Source organism: Pristis pectinata, chromosome 10 (assembly GCF_009764475.1).
Source record: "Pristis pectinata isolate sPriPec2 chromosome 10, sPriPec2.1.pri, whole genome shotgun sequence".
In the NCBI taxonomy this organism is placed as follows: Eukaryota; Metazoa; Chordata; class Chondrichthyes; order Rhinopristiformes; family Pristidae; genus Pristis; species Pristis pectinata.
The window spans coordinates 99,163,364-99,189,998 of NC_067414.1; the positions used below are offsets into that span (position 1 = coordinate 99,163,364).

The following is a 26,635-nucleotide window of genomic DNA, read 5'->3' on the forward strand; positions in this document are numbered from 1 at the left end:
TAGTACTTAACCTCCAGTGTAAAGGCCACTTTTTTCCCTTGGCTTAACTGAAATGACCTCATTTGATCCTAATATATCAACATTTCCTCACAACTGTTTCTTCAAAAATTGCCACTAGCCCCCCTTTCTTTTTATTCTCCTTCTTTATCTCCTCTGAAGACCCGAGATACAGTCTGCCTCTCTTTAAACTGTTTCAGTATTAGCTCTCATATACGTCAAGTTTCTCACTGTTGCCTTCAGCATGTCCTACCAATTCTCGAAAGTCATTGCATTTAGCCAGTCTATTTGCTCTGCCTTCCAGCTTCTTGTCAGTAATTTTCTCCATTCCATTTCTTCTTCTGCATCACTGTATTGTGAATTTTACCTTCCGATCTCCATGCCATGCTAGGTTAACCCTCCCCAACAGGATTCCCCAACAAACCTGTTAGGGAGAATATTGATCCCAGGTCCATCAAGGTGCACCCCATCTGGCCTGCACATTTCATAAGCCTTCCCCACAGCCCCACCATTTCTCCAACTATATGACTCTCCTCCTCCTATACACTGTGGAGGTTACCACTCCTCCTATACACATTTACAGTGTGGAGATTACCACTCCTCCTATACACATTTACGCTGTGGAGATTACCACTCCTTCTCCTATACAGTTACACTGTGGAGATTACCACTCCTTCTCCTATACACAGTTACACTGTGGAGATTACCACTGTTTGAGATCCTGCTTCTTGGTCTCTTTTCCTAATGTCTTGAAATCAGTCTGTAAGACACCATTCCCTTTCTCTGCATACGTTATTGGTACCAATATGACCAAAACCTCCAGATTTTAACCCTCTCCCTCCAAAATATTTTACCGCTGTTCAGTGACATTGTTGACCTTGCCATCAGTGAGGCAGCATCCATATTACAATCATGTTTATAGTCAAAACCTGTCTGTTCCCCTAACCATTGAATCCCCTGTAACTGATCTGTCTCCTCCCACCCACCCAGCCTCCTCCCTTTTCCTCCACCATGGTCTTGAAAGACTCAGGTCCCATTGGGGGCCTATTCCCCCATCAGTAATCAAAAACAAATACTGTTAGAGAGCAGAATGTCCTTGGTGGGTAGGTTGCAGATTACCTGCCCGCACATTTTATGTCACCCAATAGTTCTCTACCTGCATGGCCTTGAGCTGCAGTGTTGTCACCTCCTGAAGTGTGCTGTCTGTGAAACTCTCAGCTTTACAAATGGACTGCAGTGACATCAACTCTTGCCCAAGCAACAAGTTCTGCTGCAGCTGACTATACCTTCTATCCCCTCTGGTTTTTGAGGATCCTGAAGTTCCCATATGGTGCAGAATGTGAATTTCACAAATCTCAGGTCCCCTGCCATGCCTCTGTTTGCTTTCTCTGAGACAGAAATAAAGCAGCAGTGCAGTATCTCTTTCTCTGGATTTTCATACTCAGTAGGAGCAGTACATAGTAGACCTGGAATAAATCCTCCTGTATTTACACAAGACTCTAAGACCCAACTCTTCCTGTGGCACCAAATGCCAAGTTAACAAATTCTAGCTAAAATAAAAACAATAATTGCTGGGAATACTCATCAAGTCAGGTGGCATCTGCAGAAAGAGAAACAATGTTCATGTTTTGGCTCGCAGACCTTTGGTCAGAACTGGGAAAGAGAGAAAGCAAGTGTGTTTTAAGTTCCAGAGAGAGTGGGAGAGGAATGGATAGGACAAAGGAAATAACTATGATAGGGTGAGGCTAGGATAGATGTGGGAATGAGTTGTAGAAGAAGTTATCTGGTCGACGGATGAATGGAGACAGTTAGAGAGAAGGAACAGAGTTATTGACCCTGAGTCCGGACTGGCCAGTTCTGACACGCACTGGAAAGGCAAGGGCCATAACTTATTGTCAGAAGATAAAACGCTGTCCCTTGAGCTTGTGTTAGGCTTCATTGGAACTGTGTAAAAGCAGACATCGGGAGTTGTGGTAGGAATAGAATATATATATGAAAATGAAAAAACTGCAGATGCTGGAAATTTAAAATAAAAACTGAAAATGCTGGAAGACTCAGCAGGTCAGGCCACATGTGGGAAGACAAACAGAATTAATATTTCAGGTCGAGGACCCTTCATCAGAACTGGGAAGGAGGCAAAAGAAGCTTGTTAAGCTGCAGAGAGGGTGGGGTGTCTTTGATAGGGTAGAGCCAGGGTGACTATGGGGATAAGCTGTAAGTGTGGTTATCTGGTCAATGGGAGCAGTTAGAGAGTGAGAACATAGACATAAGAATGTGGGAGGGGTGAAATGCAGAGGGGGAAGACTTCCCTGGCAGGTCAGGCTGGGCAAGTCCTCCACTTCCAGAGAGGGAAGGAAAGGAAATTATAAACAGGCTGAGCCAACATCACAGATGGACAACTGGTACAGTCAGAAAAATCAGGTTACCTGAAGTTGTAGAATTCATTATCACTGGAAGCTGTGATGTGCCCAGACTAAGGGTGAGCTACTGTTCCTCAAGCTTGTGTTGGGCCTCATTGTAAGAAGGCAGTGCAGTCCTACATTCTTATGTCTATGTTTTTGCTCTCCAACTGCTTCCATTTACTCATTTACCAGAGATGAACCAGGTGAAAGTGAATTGTATGGAAATTGGCGGCAAAAGTGATGAAGCTTTCAAATTATGTAAGAGTACAGGAAGCAGCACTTGTACAATCAAAAGGAGGCATGGGGGGAGGGGGGCTGAGTAGCAACAACCAACAACAACCGTTTCATGTATCTAATAGACAATTCAAGAACATTTCATTAGCTACACTTAAGAAGTTGTTCAACGTGAAATTGAACCAAAGAGGGTGTTGCTGGAGGAGGAAGCCTAGTTGGGCCTCTGTTCAAGAAAGATGCAAAGGGCCCTCAGGGGTGGCGATATATTGATGTCCATGGTGGAAATGAGTTACTTGGATTGAGAAAACTGCCAAAGGACATCAGGTGTCATAGGTGTATGTGGGAAGGGGAGAAAGAATAGAGTCAAGGTAGCAAGAAATGACTTCTGTGGGACGGGCAGGCTGAAGCAGGGAGCCTTCCAGGCTGTCATTAGGAGGTGGCAGAATTAGGCAGGATGTGGTTGGAGACTGAGGCTGGAGGCTGCTGTGGGAAGATCTGTGGCCAGATGAAATGTGATCAGTGACTTTCTGTGAGATATTGGTCTGATGTTCAGAGGTCATCATGGTACAGTGGGATATTTGAGTTATCCAAGAACTGGCATTCTGTGAGGCGGAGGTCTGTTCACTGGCGATAACAGATTGACAGCAGGTTTGATAACATTGTTGGGGCTAGTCCTTAGCACAGTGCTGCTTGTTCAGAGTAGACTTAGGTTAGAGGTTAAGTGGAATGGATAAGTTGAGACAGTCAGTGCATTGTTGGTAGCAATGAGTAGATTGGAGTGTCAGAGGGGAGGGATCCAGGAGGATTGGGAATTCAGAAGATGGCAGAAAGGTTCCACAATCTGAGGTAAAGATTTATGGTCAAAGAAATGGGCACAGGGGCAAAGACAGCAGAAGCAAAGCGCAGGATCATGTTGGGCTTAGAATTCATTGAGATGAGGATATAGGGAGATGTCTCTGAGGACTGATTGTTCAGGATCAGAGAGGGGAAGATCAGAATGGAAACACGGCAAGGGATGGGATTTAGAGAAGAGATGAGGTCAGGGTTTAGAGGAGTAGAAGGAGAGAAAGAGCCAGAGAATTTCTCCATCTATCCTATTTGGCATAACTACTCCTTGTGGTAACATTCTAAGCTTTCAAGGTCATAAAGTTCCTAGTCTTGTCTGCAAGTGAAAACACCTCTAGAAATGAACTCCATTTGCTTTTTACATAGCTTTATTTCCATCATTAGTTTTGTTGATAGTGTATTTTTATTCCCACTGATCTCTATCTTTTTATCCCACTTAGATAAATTTTTGTGTGCGTGGTGCCAAGATTCCTTTTAACAAGCTAACTCTCCCAGAATCACATCCTGTAGAAATTATTCCACTTCCTTACAATTGGCCTCTATTTTCCCCTACTATCCGGGAAGCTTGGACCTCTGCCCAGATTATGTCAGTACAATTTGAACTTGTAAAATGGTTCCTGTCACCTCACTGCTTCCTGTATCTCACTTCTCCACAATGTCTCTCCAGTGATTTCTGGCTCAATTGACAAACAAAAGATTAATTAGAAACCATCCTGGATCTAGTCACACTGTTATGTTCTGGGATATGTTATAACAAATGTAACTTGTTATGGGGACAGCTTATCAAATATTGAGGGAATTTAAAATAAATAATGTAATGCAAAGCCGATTGTTTGGCAAATAAGAGATTGCAAATACCTTAGGTTAGTAAATGTCAGAACTGTTGCCTGTGTGTCTTTCCCTGCCTGAGTTGTCCACTTATGGCATTGTTTACTTTCTAGCAGATGTAATTATCTCTTTAACCGTAAGATATTTATGTCCTCAGTTTTCAATAAACCTATTCAGGACATTGCCACCTTCGTCTAACCCCACTGGGGCAGAATTTGATCCAGAGGAAGATGAGCCCACACTTGAGGCTGCATGGCCACATCTACAGGTAAGGTGCACCACTCTGGAGGTTAGGTGTGCATGCCGTGTGTAATTGTGGAGTGCACTGGGGCAGGGGAGAGTGTGTGGGGTCGTGGGTGGATATGAGTGGCAGGAATGCAGAAATTAATGGTAAAGCCTGCCTCAGTTGTAGGATGCCAACATTTACACTGATCCCTTCAACATCTGATTTTAGTTTGCAGGTACCACAAATAATTAGAAAAGCTTACGGTGTTATGATTTATTGCTTGGAGGAATTGAATACAGAAGTAGGGAGCCTATGTTTCACAAGAAAATAGGAGCAGGTATAAACCACCAGGTCCTGAAGTCTATCCCACTAGTCACTATGATCATGGCTGATCAATGCTGGCCTCAGTTCCTCTTCTGTGCCATTCCCCATGCGCTTAATTCCTCGATCTTTCAGATATTTATCTATCTCCACCTTAAATGTACCTAATGATCGGGCCTCCATCACCCTTGGAGGCAGAGAATTCCAGAGCTTCAATACCCTCTGAGAGAAGCTTCTACATTACTCAGTTTTAAATCACTGGCCCCTTATTTTGCAGCTGTGTCCCCTTGTTTGTGGCTCCTCCACGAGTGAAACATCTCAACGTCTGCCCTGTCAAGCCCCTTTAGGATCTTAAATGTTTAAACAAGGTTGCCCCTCATTCCTCTTACCTCCAAGGAATACAGAGCCAAACTGTCTAGCCTCTCTTGATCGGACAACCCTCTTATCCCAGGAATTAGCCTGGTGTATCTCCTTTTGGACTGCCTCCAATCTTACTATATCCTTTTTTAGGTAAGGGGACCAAAACTGTGCTCAGTATTCCAGGTGTGGCCTTACCAACACCCTGTATAACTGTAAAAAAAAACCTCCCTATTCTTAAACTCCAACCCTGCCACAATAAAGGCCAACATGCCGTTTGCCACCTTAACTGCTTGTTGGATTGAAAGTATTGCAAAAATGACTCATGTCTCCCAAGGTGCTGCTTGCTGGTTTGCCATTTTTCCATTCTTGCTGAATGTTGTTGTAGAGATTTTGGTAATAGAATCTCTCCTTGGAACGGATGAATCTGAGATAGTCCTAGATCGGATCACCAAAGGGGATTTCACACTGTGAATCATGCCAGCCGATCAGCACAAGAACACCTGGATCCACCTGAACTTCACTCACTTGCAGTCGCTCTCTGTTTAGATAATTGCCTTTTGATTCCTCTTTCCCACATTAAATTCCATTTGCTAGGTTTTCATCCAGTCACTCAGTCTATCTATATCACAATACAGAACTACAATGTCTTCATCACAACATTCCCTTCCACCTATGAAGTTGTGTAGGGTGTTGGTGAGACCATATCTGGAATTTTATGTACTGTATTAGCCTCTTCATTTAAGGGAGGATATTCAGAGGAGGTTTCCCAAACTTATGAAATGGATGAGTTGTCTTGTACAGAAAGGTTGGTGAGCTAGGCTTGTACCCACTGAAGTTAAGAAGAGAGGGGGGGCTTTATTGGAAGGTGGAAGATCCTGCAGAGTCTTAATAAGAGGGGTCTGGAAAAGATATTTCCTCTTGTAAACTGGAGCAGGACTAAGGGTCACTGGAAAAATAAGGGGTTGCCCACGCAAGGTAAATTAGACAATTTTTTGGTGAGTCTTTGTATCTCTTCCTCAAAATGCAGTGAAAGCAGAATCATTGGTTATTTTTAAGTTGGAGGCAGATATATTATTGATTAGCAAGTGAGTCAAAGGTTACTGCTGGAATGTGGAGTTGAGGTTACAATCAGGTCAACTATAATCTTATTAAATTCCAGAGCAGGCTCAAAGGTCCAAGTTAACTACCTCTGCTTCTCATTCATATTTCTGTATTTAACTGATGGAAGGCCCAATTTGTATTCGTTCTTGCTCCTCATTTCAGCTCGTCTATGAATTTTTCCTGCGATTCCTTGAGTGTGCTGATTTCCAACCAAATGTAGCCAAGAAGTATGTTGACCAGAAATTTGTCCTGTCGGTGAGTACATCCTCTGCCTGGCACAAAGGAGTAAAATCTAGTGTGGTAGCAGAGTGTTGCCTGGTTGGGTGGTAATATGTAGTTTTCTGTGCCTCTTAGCTTTTGCAAATGGCATGCTGCAAATTGGGACCAACTACTGGGTGTTGTGGAGCTGCAACCTAACTTGCAGTGAGAAAGGATCACACTGGCTATCTAGTAACTAGCTGTAATATGGATTCAGCAGAGAGCTGAGAGTGAGGTACTCATCAGATCCAATGGTCCTGAAAAATTGTAGTATTAAAAATGTTGTACATAAGCAGAAGTCATTCCAAATATTACATGCTGATATAACTGGGAATAAATGTTGGTCAATCTACTTGGAACAGCACCTCATCACTGAGCAAATCACTGTTTTACCCTTGGATCTTGAAGCGTTTTCAGACCGAACAAAAATGCTGTTGAGCAGGAATATGCTAAAGATAAACCAATTGGCTCTAATACTGAGCTTAAAACAATGGGGCCTTCAAATATATTTCACGTATACACAAAGGCAGAGCTGGAAGAAGAAATTTAAGTCTGAAACAAGAGTCTTAAAATACAATTACATAGGTATGACGGATATACTGTTCAAGCTCAGTTGGAAAATTAAATTAATTTTGGTAACACATGAGGAACAAGACACATTTAAAGCAGTATTTTAAAATTCTCAGTGAAGTTGCATTCCATTGAGAAATGTGGCTCCTGTCTAACATAAAGATAGTAGGTTAAAGGGACTAGCATATGTTGCTGTGTACAAAAGAATGAGGACTGGGAGGGCTTAGAATTGAATAGCAAAGGGGAAAAATTGTCAAGGAAAATGATAGGTAAATTAGCAAGAACGAGGGGAATAGGGGTAAATTTGGAATCCTCAGGAAGTGAAATAGAAGAAATTGTATTGAAGGAGAAAGCATTTGCTGAGGACATATGAAGCATTCCAGTTGTAGTGGGGCAACTAAGGAATGTTAAGAATGCAAGGCACGAAACTCAGCAGGTAAAGCAGCATCCATGGAGTGTGAAACAGTTAATGTTTAGGTTGATCTTTCATCAGAACTGTCAGGGGCCAATAGGAATGAAGAATTTTAATATTGGTAAAGAAAGGTGCTAGAAAAGCGAGTGGGTCCCAAGGTGATTGGAAAACAGAAAATGTAATGCTTCCATTCAAGAAAGGACAGAGGGAAAATGAGGACATACCAATCAGTTGGCCTGAACTCAGACAGACAATTCCTTGATTGACTGAAACATTTTGTACATGAAGTAAAGCTAACTTCAACGCAGAACAAAATAATTTCAAAATGTTCTTCAACTTTAGGGTTTGATTCACATCAAGTGCCTAAAAATGCTTAAGGATAATAAATCAAATTATCATTAGAACAGGAACTAAGGAAAATGTTGCGTAGACAATTACATTGCACTTAAAAATACTGACAATGTATCAGCGTATCTGTATTTTTCATTAGGAGTACAAATCGATCATAGGTTTTGTGTTTCTTTCTCCCTCCCAGTTACTGGAATTATTTGATAGTGAGGATCCAAGGGAGAGAGATTTCCTGAAGACAATCCTTCATAGAATCTACGGCAAGTTCCTGGGCTTGAGAGCTTACATCCGGAGACAAATCAATAATATCTTTTACAGGTAATTGTCTGTGACAATGATTTAAGGAGAAGCAGAGAAGGGCTTGTATAGGTAATAGAAAATCTACAAAGTACTTAGGAATTCTATAGTTTTTAAGTTAATTTCACGAAGAAATGTCCAGCTGGCCCCAGGATGATAAAACTACGATGATCCACTCTTCCTTGTTAGGAACTCCTGATGGTTCAGCACCTGGCTCATTGGGCCCCATTTCCTGCATTCCCTTGAATGCACTGGTCCCCGATTTCCCAAGTTCCTATGAACATACTGCAATGAACGTTCTAGGGCCCTGTTCCTGCATTCCCTGGAATGTACTGGAGCCCACTGGAAAATGTATTAGACTGCCATTAAATGTATTAAGAAATGAGTTAGAATATTATTAGAATATTAATAGGAATAACATCCAATAGCTGGAAGATCTGCCGGTCAGGCATCACCAAGTCCTGGGGTGCCAGGTGATCAGGGTTTTATACTGTACTCTGAGTTCTGAATGTGCAGTCAGAGAGGTTGAAGGAAGCAATTTAGGCAATAACTAGCAAATGGACATTGCAAAATAATTGGGGGCTGGGATTGTTGGATATCTCTTTCAAAGCACTGGCATGGGTGATGTGGGGCTAAATCGCTGTTTCTTGTGCTTTATTTTATGCTCTCAACATAAACCTGCAGGGCAGACCATTATAAACTCCAGATGTGTGACAATTTCACACTTCCCCTTCAATGACTATCTGATAGAGCATAACCTCCTCGTGGCAACAACTTCAGCTTGCATAGTAGTGAACTTCACAGACCAGAATGCAAATTCCACCCAAATAATGGACAAGCAGTTGCCCATATAGGGACTGTCATTTCCTGCTAATTTGTTTGAAGCCAAGGTCTTGGGCTTTTGGTACATTTCCAGCACTTGGCTTTTAGTTTATTTTTGACATTTACAAAGTGTTTTATTATTGAGTCATGAAATGGTGTTGGGTGACTTGCCCTCAAATCATCACTCCTGTGCAAGTGCAGCATAGTGTGTAATGAATAGAGGGGTGTCTTTTCTTCAGAAGGATTGTGCAATGGAGGGAAAGTTACACGTTTACTGGTGGCATTGGCTTCTCATCCTTGATAGCTGTGAAGGAGCTGCACTGGGTTCTTAGTGAATTAAACCAGGTCTGGGCTGGCTTTCCGCATCTGTGAGGGATTATTCTTGATCATACCAATGTTCTGGCAAATATTCATATTAGTGAAGCTTTCAAGATTCAAGATTTTCTGCAGATGAATCCAGTACCGTTCTGTGCCAATGTTGCTGTCTTTGCCAAAGACCCATATGTACAGTATATGTTCTGTTGGAAATGGTAAATTTCTTGTGAAACTGCCCTGTTCAACTTCCACCAGTAACGTGATGCTTCGTCACTGACTCCATCCCTCTTGCTGAATCCTTGCTCAGTCCATCTCCTTGGCAGCTCAGTGTTTGATTTCCTCCGAATTTTCTTTTCACCTTCTTCTACCTAATTGAACCATGGTGTGTCTGTGTGCATATCTGCTTAGTCTCTGGATGCAAGGCTGACCACTTTGACATCTCAGTTGCCTCTGCACCTTGGGTAAAGGAGTTTTAAATTTTGCTTATTCTGATTGTCTGAGATAACCTTTCATTTCTGTGGCTTTTTTGCATTAATTTACAGAATACTTGGTTCAAAATTTTTGGCTGTATCAATACTTAAGCGATATAGTTCCTATCTCTGTAAAGCTTTACGATACCTTGCTGTATTAGCTTTGTAAAGGTGAAACACTGTTGTTTTTGGATGAAATAAAATATATATCTAATTGCAATCTCAAGAATATTTGAAAAGCAGCATTTTGAAAGCTTGTAGGGAAAGAGCAGGGGCATGGGATTAATCAGGCAGTTTTTTTCAAAAACAGCTAAGGCACATGAATTGATGGACCTTCTCCCATGCTGATTTCTGATTCTGTGGTTTTTAAATGTTTTTATTTAGGTTTATTTATGAAACTGAACACCATAATGGAATTGCAGAGCTTCTCGAGATTTTGGGCAGGTGAGTGGTGTTCAACTCCTCTTTTTTGTGCGTGTAACTGGGTGAACTGAAAGAGGCGTCCACTGTAGATGATGGCCATCTGTGTCGAAACCAAACCAAAGGTATTGGAAACTCAAGAGATTCTGCAGTTGCTGGAATCTGAAGCAACACACACACACAAGGTGCTGGAGGAACTCAGCAGGTCAGGCAGCATCTATGGAGGGAAGTAAACAGTGATGAAGGGTCTCGGCCCGAAACATCGACTGTTTATTTCTCTCCATAGGTGCTGCCAGACCTGCTGAGTTCCTCCAGCACTGTGTGTGTGTGTTGCTCAAGGTATCGGAAACTACAAGGAAATTCACTAAATTAGGCATTGGTGACTCCATTGCCATTTGTAAAGACAACTATTTAATATCAAAAAAGAAAATGTTGGATATATTCAGCAGCATTTCTGGAGAGGGAAGCGGTTAATGTTTCAGGTCAATGACATTAATTCAGAATCAGGCACTGTTAGCAAATGAGCACGTTTAATGTTGCAGAGAAGGCGAATGGGCGGAGAAAACAAAGAGAACGGCCGACATAGAATAGAGGCCAAGACTTAATGGTGGTGATAGCTGCTGGAGGAACTTCGAGGGTTGAGCAGCACCTGTCGGGGGAAAGGAGTTGTCAATGTTTCGGGTTGAAACCCTGCATCAGTCTCTTGTGTCTTAATGGTGGTGATGTCAGCTGAGAGAGAGTGGTGATATCTTGTTAATGGCGCCCCTCTCTGGAGGAGACATTCATAGAAAGAGATGAGTGAGGGCAGGAGAAGAGGGAAACAAATCCCTGTGAGATGCAGAGCACAGCAGTTGCTGGAAACCTGAAAAAAAAGAGAGAACATGGGAAATGTCCAGCAGGTCAGGCAGCATTTGTGAGTTAACATCACGGGTTGATGACCTTGCATCAGAACAGGTAGTTCAGACCCAAACTGGAAATGCTAGTTATCTGAAATTGTTGAGTTCACTGTTTAGTGCCAAGGACTATAATGTGCCTTGACTGAAGATGAGATGCTGTTCCTCAAGCTTATTTTTGTTAGAATAAGTGTAGGGGCTAGAGACTGTGGTCAGGAGTGGAAGTAAGAAAGATGAAGAATTAAAGTGACAAGACTGAACAAAGTCATTCTGCAAAACACTCATTGATCTGCATTTGGTTCCTCCAGCGTTGAGGAGAGCACATCGTGAGCAGCAACTGGAGCGCACTAAATTGGTGGAAATGCAAGAATAAAGAGATCCAATGCCTTTTATCTCTTTCCTTCCCACCGTCCAAAGGCCCAAACACTGCCCTGAGGTGAAACAATGATATCATGCACCTCCAATTTGGTGTACTGCATTTGGTGCCAGCATTATGGGAAAATCCCAAGCACAAATTGTGTGACGGCAGTGCATCTCGGTTCAATCCTCAAAGATAACCCTGAGCTTCCAGTTGCCTGTCACTTTAATTCCCCATCCCACTCCCATTCTGACCTCGGTCTTTAGTCTCTTATGCTGTTTCAATGAAGCTCAAAGTAAGCTCAAGGAACGGCATCTCTCTTTCCATCTGGGCACATTACAACCTTCAGGCCTGAACAGTGAATTCAGTAATTTCAAATAATCAATTTTTTCCAGTTTTGGTACTGGCCACGTCTTGTGCAAGGTTATGTCAGGTTTTTATCCCCACAGATGTTGCCTCACCTAGTAACCATTTTCTGTAATCTTTTCCAGATTTCCAGCTCCCTTCTGAATCTTACAGTTGCAGCAGTATTTTCTCCTCACTCCTGTCCTGTTTCATCTCCCTCTGTTTCCACCTCCATACAGATCAATGCAATTAATCTCAGCTGGCACCAGCATGTTGACATGGGAGAAACCTGTTTGGCCCATCAAGTCTGTGCCAGCTCTCAGAGCAACCCCATCAGAAGTTGGGATCAATGGGAGGCAGCAATGCCACCCGCTGCACCACTGTGCTGCCCTCTCTTGGCCCCTACCTTTTCACACATATTCGCAACTCGCCCTTTCTCTGCAACTTGTAACATGTTTTCTAGTTTCTCTGAGTTTTGATTTCAAGGACCTGAGATTTTGACTCTGTTTCTCCTTCCAGAGATGTTGCCTGACCTGAACATTTCAGTTATGTCTTAGATGGTGGACACTTTCTATATCACAACTTTCATAACTCGGAGCTGTGGCCAAAAGCGTAGCCAGCTTATGAGTGGTGAAATGGCATTGTTTTGTCCTGAATTGTCTCATGCGTTTTTAGAGCTGCATTCTTTGATTTCCTGGTCAGCAGTGAAGCCCCAGATTTGATGGTGGTATCACTGGTGCTATTTTGCTGCTTTTGTTCATTTCCTCTCAATGCATGGCATTAATTTTAATCACTACGTCAGCCCAGATCTGGTGCACACACAGTTTGAGGAACCAATAATGCAATTAAATATTAAGCAGACACCCCCACTTTGGATGAAGGGAGGGTCATTGATGACAATGCCAAAGATGACTTGGCTCTGCCATCAGTACCAGCACTATATCCAGTGCACTTGAGTTGTTTTACCTTTTCTTGGAACTCATCATCAAGAAGGCTGAAGTAACTTGAAAGTGTTTTTATTGATTTTTGGGACCTGAGCATAACTTCAAGACCAGCATATATTCCCCTTCCCTAGTAGTGAGGTTAGTAGTGATTCTTAGGGGATTTCTGTACGTGTAATAAATTAGTTGAGCAGCAGCATTTGTCAGGGCCCATAAGTAACCGAGTGCCTGAATCTACTTGGCTGAAGTAGCTGCCAAGATAGCCTTGGTTCAAGTTAATTCTTGCTGAGATTCTGCTGAATAATGCAATTAAACAAAAACATGTGAAGTAAATGTGTAATGTTTGTGCGATCCTGCCAAGCAGTAGGTGGCAGAGAAGCCAGACTTTTAATTCGTATGAGAGGCCCCAGAAGGGGAATTCATGACTGGAGTTGCTTGTTAATCTGCTGATGCGTGCGTTGTGTACAGATGTGGAAAAGTTCAGTACTGTCATTAACAGGTTTCGTGGGAAATAATTGCTGAAGATACTCAAGTGGATTGTTTGGAAGGGAGTTCATTTTCTTTGCAATGATTTGGGTGTTTAACCCTTTAATATCACTTTCAATCCTTTAGCTGCCTTTGTTAAAGTATGTTGCCATTTGACTGACAACATTCTTCTGAGCCCAAGTTAATAGTTGACTCTTTTCATTGCTTCCCTACAACTTGCTTTAAAAGTGACACTAGAAACAGCCCACATTGGCTGCTTTCACAGACCTTTGTCTCTCCCCAACTGTTTTGTAAGAACAGTTCCTAAGCTCCTAGCTGGATTTAGTACCACCAAGAAATATTCCCTCGGCTCCTGACTGAGTCCAGGACCAGGTGTTCCTTGGGCTCCTGACTGGACTACAGTCTACACCTGTAACGATGTGCATTATGCCGCTGTCCAGACCTGATCAGCAGAAGCCTGGTAAAGTTGTTATTCAAAGCTTCTCTGCTCCTTTGGCTATTAGGAAGGCCATAGTGATTCGAAACAGATCCAATCCACCATGCTCAGTTTTTTGAAACCTTATTTAAGATGGTCATCAAACAAAGGCATCTCTGAAAACTGGAGGAGTACAAAGTTTATGAACAACACTGTACCATGATTTCCTCTCCAAACCTGTGTAGAATGTTTAACTGCTAAGAAACAGACACTACAGTAATGAGGGAGGAAGTCTTAAGAGTTTTTCAGATACAGGTAAAATCTAGAAATAAAAAAAATGGGCAATCATTTTACTGGGTCCCACAACAGTCAGCAGGAAATGGAAGAGCAATTATGTAGACAAATCACAGAGAGGTTTCAGAGAAATAGGGTGGTGGTATAGGGGATTTCAACTTCCCCAAAATTAACTGGGATAGACTTGGTATGAAAGGATTAGGCTGAGTGGAATTTGAAAGTGCATCGAGGAGAGCTTTTACTGCCACAGTATAGATCCTCTTACTGGGGATGGGGCAGTGCTGGACCTTTTCCTAGGGGATAAAGCTGGGCAAGTGGATGAAGTGTCAGTGGGTGAGCACTAGGGGACAGAAACAATTCTGTACATTTCAAGTATTGAAAAGAATGATCCAGAAGTATCTGGATTGGGGGTAGGCCGATTTCAATATCATCAGACAGAACCTGACTGGGAGCAGTTACCTGCAGATAAATCAACATTTGGGAAGTGGAAGTCTTTTAAAAATGAAATAGTGAGAAGAGAGGGCCAACGGGTTCTTGTAAGGGTAAGGGTGAGAAGTCTAGGGAACCTTGGATGATAAGGGATATTGAGGGTTTGATAAAGGTACAAAAGGAAGCATATGATAGGTACAGATCACTGAAAACAGGAGAGGCCCTTCAGCCGTATAGAGAGTGTAGGGTAATGCTTAAAAACAGAAATTAGGAGGGCACAGAGGGGCCGAGAAATACCACCGGCAGACAAGATTAAGGAAAATCCCAAAGCATTTAATAAACATATTAAGAACAGGAGGGTAGCCAGGGAAAGAGTGAGGCCCAATGGTGAGGAAAGGAGCAATCTGTGCGCAGAGCTGGAGGACATGGGCAGAATCTTAAATGAATAACTTAGTATTCACTAAGGAGAAAGACATTGGAGTTGGAGGTTTCATTTGGGATGATGAAATCCTAGAATATGCTCACATTAAAAAGCAGGTATAAAGGTGGCTAAATCCCCAGGCTGTGCTGAGACGTACCCCAGGCTGCTATGGGAGATGAGGGAGGGGGATAAAGGAGAACGATGGGGACTGACGGGGATAGTTAAATCTCTGCTGGCTACAGGTGAGATCCAAATCCCCAGAAAACTACAAACGTGACAACTCTATTCAAGAAGGACAGCAGGGAATAAGCCGGATAATTATAGACCAGTTCGTGTAATGTCAATGGTAGTGAAATTATTTCAAAAAAAAGTTCTTAGGGATATGAATAATCTGTAATTGGTAATGTGTTATGGCAGGATTATCAGGGATAGTCAGCATGGATCCTTTCTGACTAATTTATTGAAGAGGTAACTAAATGTATTACCAAGGGCAGTGCAGTTGATGTGACCTACATAGACTTCAGTAAACCATTTGACAAGGTTCCACATGGAAAGTTAGAGTCCATGGAATCCAAGGCAAGATGGCAAATTAACTCAAAAATTAGCTTGATAATAGGAGACAAAGGGTGAAGGTGGAGGATTGCTTTTGTGATTGGAGCCAGTGACCAGTGGTGTACCACAGGGATTGGTGCTGGGACCCTTGCTGTTTAGATATTTAGATACTTATTTTATTAGTCACATGTACATCAAAACACACAATGAAATACATCTTTTTCCATTACTTGGGAATGTGCTAGGGGCAGCTCGCAAGTGTCGCCACTTGTCCGACACCAACATAGCATGCCCACAGCTCCTAACCTGTACGTCTTTGGAATGTGGGAGGTTACCGGAGCACCCGGAGGAAACCCACGCAGACACGGGGAGAACGTACAAACTCCTTACAGACAGCAGTGGGAATTGAACCCGGGTCGCTGGCATTGTAATAGCATTACGCTAACTACTACACTGCCGTTTATTATGTACATTAACAACTTAAATGTGAGTATAGGAGATATGCTAAGGAAATTTGCAAATCACATGAAAATTGGTGGTGGTGTTGACGGTGAAGAGGATAACCTTAGGCTACAGGATAGTATTGATCAGCTAGTAAGTTGGGCAGGACAATGGCAGATGAAATTTCATCCTGATAAGTGTGAAGTAATGTATTTGGATGGGGTGGGGCTTAATAAGGATAGGACATACCATGAATGATAGGGCCGTAGGGAATATTTGAGGAACAGAGGGACCCTGGTGTACAAGTCAAAAGATCCTTGAAGGTGGGGGCACATGGGTGTTTGCCTTTATTATTTGGGGATAGAGTATCAGAGCAGGGAGGTCTTGGTACAACTTCATAAAATATTGGTTAGGCCACAGATGGAGCTCTGAATGCATTTCTGGCTGTTACACTATGTGAAGGATATGATTACACTGGAGAGGGTGCAGAGGAGATTCAACAATGTTGCCTGGGATGGAACGTTTCAGTTATGAGGAGAGGCTGGATTTATTTTCTGTGGAGCAGATGAGTCTGAGGGGGAACCTGATAGAGGTGTACAGAATTATGAGGGTCATAAGTAGGGTAGAGGGCAGAGGTTTAGGGGGAATCTGAGGATTTTTTTCACCTACAGGGTGGTTGCAATCAGGAATGTATTGCCTGAGAAGGTGGTAGAGGCAGATACTCCCACAACGTTTAAGAAGCATCTGGACGGCTCTTGAATTGCCAAGGCATAGTAGGTTGCGGGATTAGTCTAGATAGGTAATTGATGGTCTGCATAGACATGGTGGCCTGAAGGGCCTGCTTCTGTGCTGTACAACTCTTATCTTTCTGCCTGTGACATAGTCTGCAGTGCCGGATGGGTTGAAGTTGATCTTGGAAGTAATGATGAGGTATGAGCAGAGTTGTGCAGCTGATGTGTTTTTGACATTGTGGCATTTGACCAACTACCACATTTTGGATCATGCATTAGGATCTGGACAATTTATGAATCATCCATGATAGGGAATAGTACAATGTCCTGGTGTTGAGCTGATTGGCTTCCAACAACCGTAACAGCCTTTTGATGCATCAGACACTGAAACATCAGATTAGATTTGTGGAACTAGTGGACCAGATCACATGCAAGGTCTTTTGGGCACTGTGTGAGTGCTGTCTTTCATTGCTGTACAACTCCACCAAGTCCATTTAATGTTAACTACCTGGGTTGGGGCAGGAAGAGCTCTGGAGAAATTAGTTCTTTCATCCACTTGGGAAAATGCAGTCCCTGAACCTTATGTAGGTTCACTGTTGAGCAAAGGTTGAGCAATCTGTCTTGCTGAGGTGTACACACCAGAAGAATCCCAAGTTTGAACCTCACTGAGCTGGGATACGGGAAAAGGAAATTGCCAAGGATCCCTATCTCAGTGCCTCTTAATGTGCAAAAGCAAAGACAAATCTTGTTAATTATGAATATTCTACTGACATTTGGCTGGTCTCAAGAGGAGCAGCTATTGGACAAAGTAGCAGAAGCTATTGGCAGTTATAAACAAGGGATTAAGGTTACCATGAGGAACATCAATAGGCAAGTTTTAAAATCCATTACCTGGTTATCTGTGAAGTCTTTAATCTATGCTCAGGTTTTATAAATGAATTATTAAGGGTTTAATTTCTCTCCTCTCTCATTTCCTTGTCCAGTATAATCAATGGGTTTGCATTACCCTTAAAGGAAGAGCATAAGATGTTCCTGATCAGAGTGTTGTTGCCATTGCACAAGGTGAAGAGTCTCAGTGTGTACCACCCACAGGTAAGGAATACTTCATCTGCTGTAATAATGCAACTCTTCAAGTCAAGAGGATCCTCAGTAATGGAAGGTTTGAGGTTAATAACCATTGATCAGATTTCTTAAGCTAATGACTGGTCATCAACCATTAAATCTGCTTCTTTCTGCACTGATGCTGTCTGACCTGCTGACTTTCCAGTGTTCTCTACTTTTTAAAACTTCCCTGTACCTCATTAATCGGACCTGTGTGATATTCTTGCATTCCCTGCAGCACCCATCTTCTGGCCTCTGAGTGAGATTTAGTGAGAAGTAGTTTTTGATTTGATCCTGGCACATGACCTCTCCAGAGATTCACCTACAATGGCTTCTTGTCCCCTGTCCATAACATTACCTCTACATTCTCCAAAGATCTGCTCTTGGTATTCTTTTCTTTCACATCTATGTTGTTCCTTAATGCCTACATCTAAAAAAACAAGGCAAGTCCCACCTCGTAACCCGACAACACCCAGTTTTAGCTTACTGTCACTTGACCCTTGCAATGCCCCTGTTGTCAGATTCATTGTCTGATTTCCAGTACTGGATGAGCAGAAATTTCCTCCAGCTGAATTTCTAAAATAAGTGAAGTGAAAGAAGAGTGACTAACAAGTTATACCATGCAGCCACTGTTTACAGTAGATTTCACTTGCAGAGATCAAATAGGCATTCTTAAGGATAAGGTCTTTTTGTCTCTTCAGCTGGCCTATTGTGTGGTGCAGTTCCTTGAGAAAGACAGCAGCCTTACAGAGCCGGTGAGTACAGAGTTATTGACGCCATCTTCAAGCTCTTTTGCTGTGATATTTTTAAAATATTTTTCACTCAGTTCCAATGCAGGGTCTCATCCTGAAACGTCGACCAGCTGCTGCTCGAACCGCTGAGTTCCTCCAGCAGTTTGTTGCTCCAGTTTCCAGCATCTTCAGTCTCTCGTGTCTCTATAATTGGGAGTGTTGATTTTTAATCCATGATGGGGTGGTCTCTGGTAGTGGATGGCTGATAGTGTTGTACTCGTTATGGGGTAGCTTGGGTGGGCATTGATGTGGTTTTGACCAATGGGGTGGCCATAAATGGCTCTTTGGTGTGGTGTTTCCGACTATGGGGCAAACATCTGGCCAGAGGACCATAGGGTGAACCGCCTGTTGCATTTTTCTGTTTTGGTTTCCAGACTGCTATCTCAAAGCTCTAGAGATGACTCTGTCTGCTCTGCTTCTGTCCCAGGTGATTGTAGGTTTGCTCAAGTTCTGGCCCAAAACACACAGTCCAAAGGAAGTGATGTTTCTGAACGAACTGGAAGAAATTCTAGATGTCATTGAGCCCTCAGAGTTTGTGAAAGTCATGGAGCCACTGTTCCGGCAGCTCGCTAAGTGTGTCTCCAGCCCACACTTCCAGGTAAACCCACCATTCCCCTGGGTTTTCCTCCTTGAGCGTAAAGTGGCCTTTTTGTTTAACTACTGTTTCTTGGATTAGCCTTTCCTTCTGTCCACCTCTGCCAGATTGAATTTCTGTTGCTGTGAAACCAGGTATTGGTGAGTCCTGTATTGTGCATTGCTGAACTTGCAGCTGATCACACCAAGCCCACAAATGAGTTCTTTTAATACAGTTTGTTAAATGAATAAAGGACAGAAGTTATGGACCCACAATCTTTCAATCCTCTCCAGCTGTGAGTGTGGTTCCAGCGGACTGGATGACACCTGATGTTGTTTACAAAGGGGGGAACCATAAACCAAGTAATTATGGGCCAGTTAGTTTAACTTCAGGTGATAAGAATAATAAGAATCAGATTTATTATCACTGACTTATTTGACGTGAAATTTGTTGTTTTGCGGCAGTACTACAGTGCAAAGGCATAAAAGTTATTTTAAATTATAAAAATAAATAAATAGTGCCAAAAAAAAGGAATAACGAGGTAGTGTTCATGGATCGTTCAGAATCTAAAAAGTATAAACCTTCTCTTAGAAAGGCATAGATTCTCAGGGACAGTCAGATTAGTTTATATGTGGGAAAGTCCTGGCTAGTTGATTTTTTGAGAGGCCAGTGAGGAGGGTTAATGAGGGTGCTTGTTCTCCACATGCATTTTGGTAAATCTTTTGAAAAGATCCTACCTGGCAGGCTGGTTAAAGAAAAATACTAATAGCCAAAGGGATCCAAAGGGGAGTGGTAAATTGGATCCAAAACTGGTTCAGTGGCAGGAAGCAAGGGGGCATTTTTGATGTGTGTCTTTGTAACTGGAAGGCTCCAGCCAGTGGGGTTTCATAGGGTTTACTACTCCCTGGCTTTTTGTAATATTGATCAATGGCTCAGACATGGGAGGGGGCCTGGTAAAAATTTGCAGCTAGAAAACTTGGCTATGTGGTTGATAGTGAGGAGGAAAGCTTTAGACTACAAGAAGATATTGATGGTCTGGTCAATTGGGTAGAAAAGTGACAATTTAATCCAGAGGATTATGAGGTGGTGCTTTGGGGGTTGGTGTGAAGTGAGGTAAGGGAATATTCAATAAATGGGAGGATATTGAGTGGTGTGGAGGAACACTGAGCATGTCCATAAATCCTCAGACAGCAGTGCAGGTAGATAACAAGGTTTAAAAGGCACACCAAGGCACAGACTAGAAGAGCAAGGAAGCTGTCCTAGAACTGCATACAGCACGTGCTCACAGTCTACCGACTGTTTACAAGCTGGTCACATTACAGGAAAAATGTGACTGGGCTGGCGTGGGTGCAGAAGAGATTTACAAGGATTTGTCAGGCCTCGAAATGATTGGATGTAGGGTCAGTTTGTTTGGAACATAAGCTGAGGGGAGATTTAATTGAGGTGCTTAAAGTCAGGGCTCAGATATGGTAAATAGGATCCGGAGGAATCTATCCCCGCAGTACTATCACTGTTAGATCAGTTTATTGTTTTTTCTGGCTATAGATTAAATTTTAATAAGAGTGAACTTTTCCATTAAATATGCAAATCCCAATTTATAGCCAATTACCTTTTAGATTGGTAACTGACTATTTTATGTCCTTAGGTGTTAAAATTACTAAGAGACATAAGGACTTATTTAAAGCTAATCTACTGCCTTTAATTGACCATGTTAAACAATTATTTACTAAATGGTCCCCACTGTCTCTTTCATTGGTAGGCCGAATTAATGCGGTTAAGATGAATATTTTACCAAAATTTTTATATTTATTTCAAGCCATTCCAACTTTTGTTCTGAAATCTTTTTTGATACTATTGATTCTAAAATTCTTTCATATATTTGGCAGAATAAAAACCCAAGGCTAAGTAAGAAATATTTACAAAAACTAAAAAAAGAATGGTGGTATGGCCTTGCCTAACTTTAGATGATATTATTGGGCAATTAATATTAGATATTTAATTTTTTGGATACAAGATTCAGATGTAACTCAATGCCCCAAATGGGTACACCTTGAATCCCAATCAGTACTTGAATTTTCATTAGTTTCTATTTTAGGAGCTCCACTCCCTTTTGCACTTACCAAATTAAGTAAACATATGATTAACCCAATTGTTAAACATACAATATGAATATGGTTTCAATTTTGTAAATTTTTTGGATTGAATAAATTTAATCTAACAAGTCCCATTCAATCTAATTTTTTCTTTTATCCATCTAGAGTTGACTCAGCTTTTTCCATATGGAAAAGGAAGGAATAGTATGTTTTCGTGATTTATTCATTGATAACTGATTTTCATCTTCTGAACAATTGTCTAACAAATACAATTTGCCTAGATCACACTTTTTTCGATATTTGCAAATTAGAAATTTTTTAAAAGCTACTATACCCTCTTTTCCCACACCTTACAAAACTGAAATTACGGAAAAAAATTTTTGGCTTTAATCCTTGTCAGAAGGGCTTGATAGCAATAATTTATGATTTAATTATGAAAATTTGTTCAGAACCACTGGACAAAATTAAGAATGAATGGAAGAGTGAACTCCAGACATCTGTACCTACAGAGACTTGGAAGAAAATTCTTCATTTAGTTAATACATCTTCGATGTGTGCCAGGCATTCTTTAATACAGTTTAAGGTAGTTCACAGGACCCATATGTCAAAAGATAAGCTAGCTCGTTTTTATCACCATATAAATCCTATATGTGACAGATGTAAATCGAATGTGGCTTCTTTGACACATATGTTTTGGTCCTGTCCTCTTTTGGAAAAATATTGGAAAGATATTTTTAACATTATTTCAAATGTATTGAAGACTGATTTACAACCTCATCCTATCACTGCAATTTTTGGTTTACCAAGGATAGAGTCTGGCCATCTATCTGCCTCCGCTAACCATATGATTGCCTTTGTTACATTAATGGCCAAAAGATCCATTTTGCTTAAATGGAAGGATCCAATACCCCCCTACTACTTTTTAATGGTTCTCTCAAACTATATCATATTTAAACTTGGAAAAAATTAGGAGTGGTACTGTTGATCCTTCGCTTAAATTTGAGGAAGTTTGGAATCCATTTATTCAATATTTTCACATGATATAGATCCCCTTATAATAAGCTTTCAATTTAGGGGAACGGAGTTGATGACATAATATTGGTCTGTTTCTACTGAGAAATTTTAGTCCAGTTCTTTTGGGGTTTTTTAAAAAATTTTTTTTCTTTAGCTTAGTTTGGTTTGATATATTGTTTTTAATTTTTCTTATTGTTTTGGTTTTTTTTCTTTTTTATATTCTATAATAAATCTTTTCCTTTTATATTATATTCATTCACTAACAGATCATTGGATCCACAGATTTTTTTATACTCTATTGTTCTTTATGATTATTCATGTCATGATTGTTCTCCTGATCCTTTTGTATTACATGTATAAACATTGATATATTAATCTGTATTAATTTGAAAACTAATAAAAAGATTGAAAAAGAAAGATATGGTAAATAGGAAGGACCTGTTTCCCTTAAAGGGATCAAGAACCAGAGAGCATAGATTTTAAATAGTTAGGAGGAGCAGAAGGGGGTTGGGCAAAAGTGTTTTTCCCTCCCAGAATGTGGTAAAAGTCTGGAATTCACTACCTGAGAGGACGGTAGAGGCGGAAGTCTGCATCACAATGTTGGAATGTGCGCTTGAAGATCACTGCAAGGCCATGGGACTCAGTACTGGAAAATGTGATTGGGTTGGGGATCCCAGCTGACTGGTCAGCACAGGCACAATAGGTCAAGTGATCTCTTATGACATAAGTTTTCTGTGAGTCCATGAGGGTGTGGCTTATAGTTGCACCCTTTGTGAGGATTCTTGGTCTGATTCGTCGGCATTCTGCAACCTGCCTATTTCTGTGTCATTTCCTAATGCCTCAATTTACATTTAGAAGTCAGAGTAACCACACTGAGCAAAGCCAACAATATGAGACCCTTTACAATGTTTGAAGTTCATGCTTTAATTGTACTGAAGTTGGTTGTCCTGTTTCAGGTGGCAGAGCGAGCTCTGTATTATTGGAACAATGAATACATCATGAGTTTGATCAGTGATAATGCTGCCAGGATCCTCCCTATAATGTTCCCTGCACTCTACAAGAACTCCAAAAGTCACTGGAACAAGTAAGTCTGCCACCTTTGACCTGTTCTGTATAGGGTCTATGACAGTGAACTCAGCAATTTCTGATAACCAGATTTTCTAATTTGTTATCAGAAAACCTGATGTTTGGTTATCCACCAGTAATGTTAATTCTGTTTCCTCTCCCCCGACGCGCTGGGCAATTCTATCCTGCCTCTTGTTTCAGATTAACAGTTCTTTCCTGTTCTCATTTGTTTTTCTCTACTTTCACCACCTTCTGACTCATAAACTTTAATTAACAAGCCTTCACCACTTGCTCTCACCCATCACTTCTACCATATGTCATAAGGAAAAGGAGCAGGAATATAGGTCCTTGAGACCAGTGGAGAGTGCAGAGGAGACTCACCAGGATGTTACCTGGATTAGAGGACTGTGGTCATGGGTATTGGGATTGGTTTATTATTGTCACTTGTACTGAGGTACAGTGGAAAAACTTGTCTTACAAACCAATCTTACAGGTCAATTCATTACACAGTGCAGTTACACTGAGTTAGTACAGAGTGCATTGATGTAGTACAGGTAAAAACAATAACAGTTCAGAGTAAAGTGTCACAGCTACAGAGAAAGTGCAGTGCAATAAGGTGCAAGGTCACAACAAGGTAGATCGTGAGGTCATGAGGTCATAGGTCATAGTCCATCTCATTGTATAAGGGAACTGTTCAATAGTCTTATCACAGTGGGGTAGAAGCTGTCCTTAAGTCTGGTGGTACATGCCCTCAGGCACCTGTATCTTCTACCCGATGGAAGAGTAGAGAAGAGAGAATGTCCCGGGCGGGTGGGTCTTTGATTATGCTGGCTGCTACACCAAGGCAACGAGAGGTAAAGACAGAGTCCAAGGAGGGGAGACTGGTGTCCGTGATGCGCTGGGCTGTGTCCACAACTCTCTACAGCTTCTTGCGGTCTTGGGCAGAGTAGTTGCCATACCAAGCCGTGATACATCCTGATAGGATGCTTTCTATGGTGCATCGGTAAAAGTTGGTGAGAGTCAAAGGGGACAAACCAAATTTCTTTAGCCTCCTGAGGAAGTAGAGGCGCTGGTGAGCTTTCTTGGCCATGGCATCCACGTGGTTTGTCCAGGACAGGCTGTTGGTGATGTTCACTCCCAGGAACTTGAAGCTGTCAACCCTTTCGACCTCAGTACCATTGTTGTAGACGGGTGTATGTACACCGCCCCCTTTCCTGAAGTCAATGAACATTTAGTTTTGTTGACGTTGAGGGAAAGGTTGTTGTCATGACACCCATGTCTCTAAGCTCTCTATCTCCTTCCTGTACTCTGACTCATCGCTGTTTGAGATACAGCCTGCTACGGTGGTATCATCTGCAAACCTGTAGATGGAGTTAGAGCAGAATCTGGCCACACAGTCATGAGTGTATAGGGAGTAGAGTAGAGGGCTGAGGACGCGGCCTTGTGGAGCACCAGTGTTGAGAATAATCGTGCTGGAGCAATTGCTGCCTATCCTCACTGATTGCGGTCTGTTAGAAAGTCAAGGATCCAGTTACAGAGGAGAGATTGGAGGGGCTGGGTTTGTTTTCCCTGGAGTGTTGCTCACTGAGGGGTGTACAAAATTATAAGAGGCATAACAAGAGTTGATAGAATCTTTTTCCCATGGTAAGGGTACCAAAGCCAAAAGGCACAGGTTAAGGTGTGTGGAACAAGTTTTAAAGAGGATTTGAGGAGAGAGTTTTTATTTCCAGAGTATTTGGTATGTGGAACAAGCTGCCAGAGGGGATGATGGAGTCAGATCCATAGGATCATCAAGTTATGCAGCACAGAAACTGGCCCCCTCGGCCCAAACTTGAACATGTTACGTTTATTCCCTTCAGCCAAAATGTTGATATAGATTGTGAATAACTGGGCCCCAAGCACCCATTGCTGTGCTACCTCACTAGCCTGCCAACATAAGTACCCAGTTGTTCCTCCCCTTTGTATTCTATCTGTTAACTAACGCTAGTAATTCCATGCATTTAACCCTCTTCACCGGAAGGTGTGCGACTTTATGAAAAGACTCCTGAAGATCCAGGTTGACTAATTCCACTGGTTTCCCCCTTATCTATTATTTTGGATTCACCTTTAAAGAACTACAGTAGACGAATCAAACATGATTTTCCTTTCATAAAATCGTGAATGACTCCAATCATATTATTATCCACTTTTAGATTTCCATCCTATTGCAAATGTTTTCCTTAGTCCTCTCCACCCTCCCTCTGCAACTTGCAACATACTCGTCGCTGTTGTTCCCTAGTCACCCTCCACCAACCCCCCCCCCCCCCCCACACACCAAAAATCCCTTCGGAAGATCGTAAATCTGAAACATTAGCTCTGTTTCTCTCTCCAAAGGAGCTGCCTAACCTGCTCAGCATTTGCTTTTCTAATGTCAGATTTACAGCATTTTTGCTTCAACAGAAAGTGTAGGATTTCTGCTAAAGAGTTAAGTGAATGCCCTCCCTGTTGTAAATGTTACCTGTGTGTGCAATGTTGGTCAATGTAGATTAATGTAACAAATAGAAACGAATTGTACAAAACATGCAGCAAGCCGTCCTAATGTTGAAATGTCTTATTCCTATTCAGGACAATTCATGGATTGATTTACAATGCATTGAAGCTGTTTATGGAGATGAATCAGAAGCTGTTTGATGATTGCACTCAGCAGTACAAGGCAGAGAAACAGAAGTAAGGAAATTTCATTGGATTCAAAGGGGCCTATTTCTCTATGGACACAAGAAAATAGGAGCAGGAGTGGACAACTTGTCCCCTCGAGCCTGTACCGCACTCAGTATGACCGTGGCTGATCTGCACTGGCCACAACTCCTCTTCTGTGCCAGTTCCACATAGCCCTCAATTCCCTGATCTTTCACAACTTTAACCACCACCTCTTAAAATTATCTAGTCTCCCCAGCACTCCAGATTCTTATCTGGTTCCAAGAACCAGGGTAATGTACAAGAAGTAGAAGCAGGAGAAGGCCAGTCAACCTTTGAGCTGCTCTGTTATTCATTAAGATGATGGTAGAGGATTCCAGAGATTCAATACGCTCTGCAAGGAGAAATTCCTTGGTACCTCAGTTGTAAATGACTGCCCCATTTTCTTGTAAGTACATAGCTCAACATGTACCCTGTCATGTTCCCTTTGGATCTTGTGGTTCAATAACATCACCCCTCATTCTAAACTCCAAAGAATGCAGATTCAACCTCCATAACTGCTGTTGACAGGATGACCCTCTCATCCCAGTAAGACTCTCTTGGACTGTAAGGACTAAGGGGGCCAAAACTGTGCACGGTACTCCAGGTGTGGCATCAACAACATGCTGTACAATTGGAACAAAACAGCCCTGGCTTTTTACCCTCTGCCCATGATTCAATATGCACCACTAATTGCCTTGTCAACCTACCTTCAAAGATTGATGCACAAACATTCCCAGGCCTTTTGGTTT

The 26,635-nt window shown here is 41.9% G+C and overlaps 1 protein-coding gene across 2 annotated transcripts in view; it reads left to right on the forward strand.

Moving 5' to 3' along the window:
- ppp2r5d (protein phosphatase 2, regulatory subunit B', delta) overlaps positions 1-26,635 on the forward strand; it is a 111,213-nt gene that overhangs the window by 63,814 nt on the left and 20,764 nt on the right. For both annotated transcript variants that reach the window (XM_052025260.1, XM_052025261.1), the window contains exons 5-13: positions 4,465-4,575; positions 6,478-6,570; positions 8,091-8,221; positions 10,192-10,251; positions 17,517-17,625; positions 18,336-18,389; positions 18,853-19,023; positions 23,063-23,190; positions 25,776-25,877. In XM_052025260.1, the coding sequence (XP_051881220.1) occupies positions 4,465-4,575; positions 6,478-6,570; positions 8,091-8,221; positions 10,192-10,251; positions 17,517-17,625; positions 18,336-18,389; positions 18,853-19,023; positions 23,063-23,190; positions 25,776-25,877 (959 nt within the window). The remainder of the gene's footprint in view (positions 1-4,464; positions 4,576-6,477; positions 6,571-8,090; positions 8,222-10,191; positions 10,252-17,516; positions 17,626-18,335; positions 18,390-18,852; positions 19,024-23,062; positions 23,191-25,775; positions 25,878-26,635) is intronic.